Below are 4,360 nucleotides of genomic sequence, written 5' to 3'. Positions count from 1 at the left end.
CTGCGTTTGAGATCGCATATCTCACGGCGGCAGTCAAAAGGAGTGGAGATTCCCGCCAGATCCCACATGGTCCACTTGATTCTCACAACCTCAGCAAACTCATTTACTGTGAGATACTATGAAGACGACTATACATATTGTGGCATGGTCACCACCACACGGCCACCACACCATGGGGTTAGAGATCACAGTTCCAAGCATGTCCTAGTATCGCACTTTTAATATTCAATGTACTAAGAAGCAACAAGCTTGCAAATTTAGTGACAACCCCACAACTACAGGATACAAAAATTCCAAAGAATTGATGAATATAAGTTAAACAAATCGTGTGTGTTTCGGCTTGAGAAGTTCAACAATACTACATAAATATCTCTGAGTATCTCCATACAGGAATTACATATGCGAATAAATAGTTTTATGCGACAAACAATGTACAATGACAACTCAAAAAATAAATTAAAATGTGATTAATGATGAAGTAGTGAATGAATCATTCTTGAAGCAATAGCACATTTTCTGCTTGGCTTAGCTATGAGCTCTAACATACTCCGACGAGTCAGCCCTGGTCCACATCATTGGGTTCCTGCTGGCCACTCCTTTCTAATCTCAAAGTAGTAACTCATCTCCAAGTAGCACTTGCCATCATCATCAACAAACTGAGAATGCGGCATTAGTGATTGGTGAAGCATCTTCAGGCATCAAAGGAAAAGCGTGGTAAGTATAAATACCTTTAATTTAGCAGAATAAGAACCTCTTGCAAAAATGCCAGCAGGGGTGCTCTCTTCTTCGCCCTCATAGACATAGGGCTCTAACTGGGGGCTGAATGTCCCCAGCATCATCTTCTGGTTCTCCACTGCAATAAACGTTGAAAATATCAACAACATCATTTGGACAATGGTAGAAAGATTACAAAGGACTAAACCCTGCTCCTAAACCAGATGGTATGTTCTTATGTTATTCTTTGGGGTTGGATGAGCAATGCAATGACTGATATGGCATGTAGCATGAACCTGATTATTCGATATATACATCATGTTTAATCTTAAAGTAGAGTTCCATTACTTTTGTTCTATAGTAGCAGTTACAACATTACCAGTATTACGACATCTTAAATTGATTGCATAATCATGTGAACCATGTGATGCCTCCTAACCAAGATCAACCAATCAAAATTTTATTATTTAACTGCACTAAAGATGCAAATTACACTTCAACTTTAAGTATATCTTGAACTAGAGAAATAGAAATTTGTTACTTCTAAAAAAAAGAGAGAACAAAACGGCAAGTTGACAGTACTCATGTCTGTTGTTTAATTTGAAGCAGAGTATCAGATGAGATGCAGACGTTCCCTTTATGTGATCTGTACTATATATGTTGGTTCGCGAATTCTCGATGACAGCATATCGACTCAAAGCTGATGTGAAGTGTTGAGAATACTAGTTATCATGAATTACGCTTGTGAGGTCCAAACCTTTTACTCCAGTTTTCCAGACAGTGTTGGTGTACTTCAGGCCTGACACGATGTTGTTGGAGACGATGAAGGAGAAACGGAAGCTGTAGGGGCTGCCATCCTTGAGAGCAAATGCATAGCCCTTATCGTCCGCCTGGAATGGCATCGGAAGGACCAGATCCGATCTGCCAGGTGAAAGGATTGTCAGGTTCAGCACCTTAACCTCTGGTTCCGCGGTTTCTGCAGGAAAAATGTTCGTTTGTTGAGGAATGCACCATGGCTCGATCCATATGAACATGAGGATATACAGGGTGATAAATAAGAGGTTATAATCACCTCCCAGCTGCTCTGTGTCGACTTGCCCAAGGAGTTGCTCCTTCCACCTCCTTAGGCTCTCATCGTCCTATGCAAGCAAGTAGCAGATCATCAGAGTAGTTCTGATTGTTCAGAAGAAACAGAGATGAATATGTCAAATCCTACACCAAAGCAATGCACCATTGAATTATTCAGGCATTGATGATACATACCTTGTCGAGCTCGAGCTGTTCCTTGAGGGGGACCTGGGGGCCAAGCACGACAATGCGCTTGTTACCTTCTTCGTCCTCTTCTTCCTCCACAACGTCGATCCCGTCGGCGTGTTTCTCCTTCACCTTCTCTTTCTCTTTCTCCTTATCGTCCATGGGGTGCTATGCACACGATTGCGCTCCCAACGCGGTTGACAGGGATGACGGTGGCGCGTGTGAGAGAACCAATGACAATGGAGAAGAGGAGGACGGGGCAGCACTACTCAAAGTTTGCGAGCGGGATCCCAGTGGTGGAGATAGAGAGGGAAGAGAAATGGTCCGTAGCTTACAAGGGAGCAGGCCGGGCGGCCGCGGAAGTGGTGCCCGGTGTGCGCATCACCACTCGTTGTGTAAGTGCCTCTGCTGGGGATCCAGGGAGCCAACCGTTACGTTGCACCGCTCGTTACGCTTTGGCATGGTAGTTTCTGTGGTTGGCATGAATTTTCCTGTTGCGTTTGTTTCTTCCCTTCCGTGTCGCTCAATGTTTTCCTTGTCTTGTCTCACTACCGGAGACGTCAAATTTGCCAGTGTTTCTGTGTTTGCCGAGCGTTTTCTATTGGGCACTCGGCAAACAAGTTCTTTGCCGAGTGCTGTCATAAAAACACTCGATAAAAAAAACACTCGGTAAAGAGGTTGTTTGCCGAGTGTAAAAAAAAACACTCAACAAAGATGGCCCCTCGGCAATTGAAAAAAAATGAAGAAAAAAATATTTTACACTCGGCAATTGAAAAAATATTTTTTCTAGGAAAGAAAGAGAAGAAAAAAATGAAAAAAAATATTTGCCAAGTGCCCAGATCTAGGACACTCGGCAAAGTAAAAAAATATTTTTTTTCTAAGAAAAAAAGAGAAGAAAAAAAAAATCTTTGCCGAGTGCCCAGATCTAGGACACTCGGCAAAGTAAAAAAAAAAATTTCCGGGAAAGAAAGAGAAGAAAAAAATGAAAAAAAAATCTTTGCCGAGTGCCTTGATCTGGGACACTCGGCAAACGAAAAAAAATCCTTTTTTAATCCCAGCGCCGCGGGCTGCCCTTCTCCCCGCGCCGTTCGCACGCCCCCTCCCCTTCTTGGCCCCCTCCCCGCGCACCTCCCTCGCGCCGCCCCCTCCTCCCTCTCGGCCCCGGCATGGCCCCGCCCTCCCATCCTCCCTCTCTGGCGCCGGCGTGGCCTGCCCTCCCCTCATCCCTCGCTGACGCAGCCCGCCCTCCCCTCCTCCCTCACCGGTGCACCTCCCTCCCTCCTCCAACGCCTCCACCGGATCCGGCCCCGGCGCGGGCGGATCTGGCGACGGTGGTGCATGGGGAGGCCAGATCTGGCCCCGGCGCGGCCGCCCCCTCCTCTCCCTCTCTTCCCACCGCCGGTGCCCCTCCCCCTCCTCTCCCTCCTCTCTCTTCCCCAGCGGCGGATCCGGCGCGGCCGCCCCCTCCTCTCTCTTCCCCGGATCCGGCCCCAGCGCGGCCGCCCCCTCCTCTCCCTCTCTTCCCACTGTCGGCGCCCCTCCCCCTCCTCTCTCTTCCCCGGCGGCGGATCCGGCACAGCCTCCCCCTCCTCTCCCTCTCTTCCCACCGTCGGCGCCCCTCCCCCTCCTCTCTCTTCCCCAGCGGTAGATCCGGCCCGGCCGCCCCCTCCTCTCGCTCTCTTCCCCGGATCCGGCGGCTGCGCCCTCCTCTCCATCTCTTCCCCGGCGTGGCGGGTGGTGGCGTGGTGGTGGTGGGCGGCGGTGGCGTGGTGGTGGTGGCCGGTGGTGGTGGGCGATGGTGTTGTGGTGGTGGCTCGTGGCCGCTGGATCCAGGTGGCTTTTTTTGTGGTGGCTTTTTTTTATTTTTTGAAAAAATGTTTGCCGAGTATATTTTGGGTACTCGGCGAAGTCTTTGCCGAGTGTCTGACAAAAAACACTCGGCAAAGTCTGTTTGCCGATAAAAATTCACTGAGTGTTGTTTGCCGAGTGTGACACTTGGCAAACCCTTTGCCGAGTGTTTTGTAGGCTTTGCCGAGTGTTCTGGGCACTCGGCAAATCTCCTGATTCCCGTAATGTCTCTGTTTTTGGGTTGAAAAATAAGTGCATGCATGCAGATTTACCTATTTTCTTAGACAGGAAAAGACTACTTGGTGAACACATGCATAATACTACATGCATGCTGCATGCAGTCTAATTTGGACCACGCTGTAATATATTCTTATCATGAAAATTATATCATGTCTATTCTGTTTCCTTTTGTTTGAAGGATCTATACTCCATTATCCAACGTCTGTTTTATGATTCCATGGCTTTCAGTGTTTTTAAGAATTTCCAAACATTCAATCCAACAATATGTTTTTTTTAAACTTATTTAGTACATGGCGTTGCTCGC

General features: G+C 47.7%; 1 protein-coding gene across 1 annotated transcript; it reads right to left on the bottom strand.

The window, feature by feature from the left end:
- Nucleotides 1–291: 291 nt before the first annotated feature.
- Nucleotides 292–2,333, bottom strand: LOC136513552 (rho GDP-dissociation inhibitor 1-like). Its single transcript, XM_066507532.1, has 5 exons — nucleotides 1,978–2,333; nucleotides 1,787–1,853; nucleotides 1,472–1,690; nucleotides 729–853; nucleotides 292–656 (listed from the first exon to the last, which is right to left on the bottom strand). The coding sequence occupies exons 1-5, from the start codon at nucleotides 2,128–2,130 to the stop codon at nucleotides 573–575; spliced, it is 648 nt and encodes a 215-aa protein (XP_066363629.1). The 5' UTR covers nucleotides 2,131–2,333; the 3' UTR covers nucleotides 292–572.
- Between the last annotated feature and the right edge of the window lie 2,027 nt (nucleotides 2,334–4,360).

This window comes from Miscanthus floridulus, chromosome 16, assembly GCF_019320115.1.
Source record: "Miscanthus floridulus cultivar M001 chromosome 16, ASM1932011v1, whole genome shotgun sequence".
Lineage (NCBI taxonomy): Eukaryota > Viridiplantae > Streptophyta > Magnoliopsida > Poales > Poaceae > Miscanthus > Miscanthus floridulus.
This window is presented reverse-complemented; position numbering and strand designations above follow the sequence as displayed.

What these genes read in the sequence shown, in the direction of transcription:
- LOC136513552 (XM_066507532.1), bottom strand. Translation starts at nt 2,130, where the DNA reads ATGGACGATAAGGAGAAAGAGAAAGAGAAGGTGAAGGAGAAACACGCC. An exon ending in CGACACAGAGCAGCTGGGAG is followed by an intron (nt 1,691 to 1,786) that starts GTGATTATAACC and finishes TTTTTCCTGCAG; the next exon opens with AAACCGCGGAACCAGAGGTT. An exon ending in CTGGAAAACTGGAGTAAAAG is followed by an intron (nt 854 to 1,471) that starts GTTTGGACCTCA and finishes CGTTTATTGCAG; the next exon opens with TGGAGAACCAGAAGATGATG.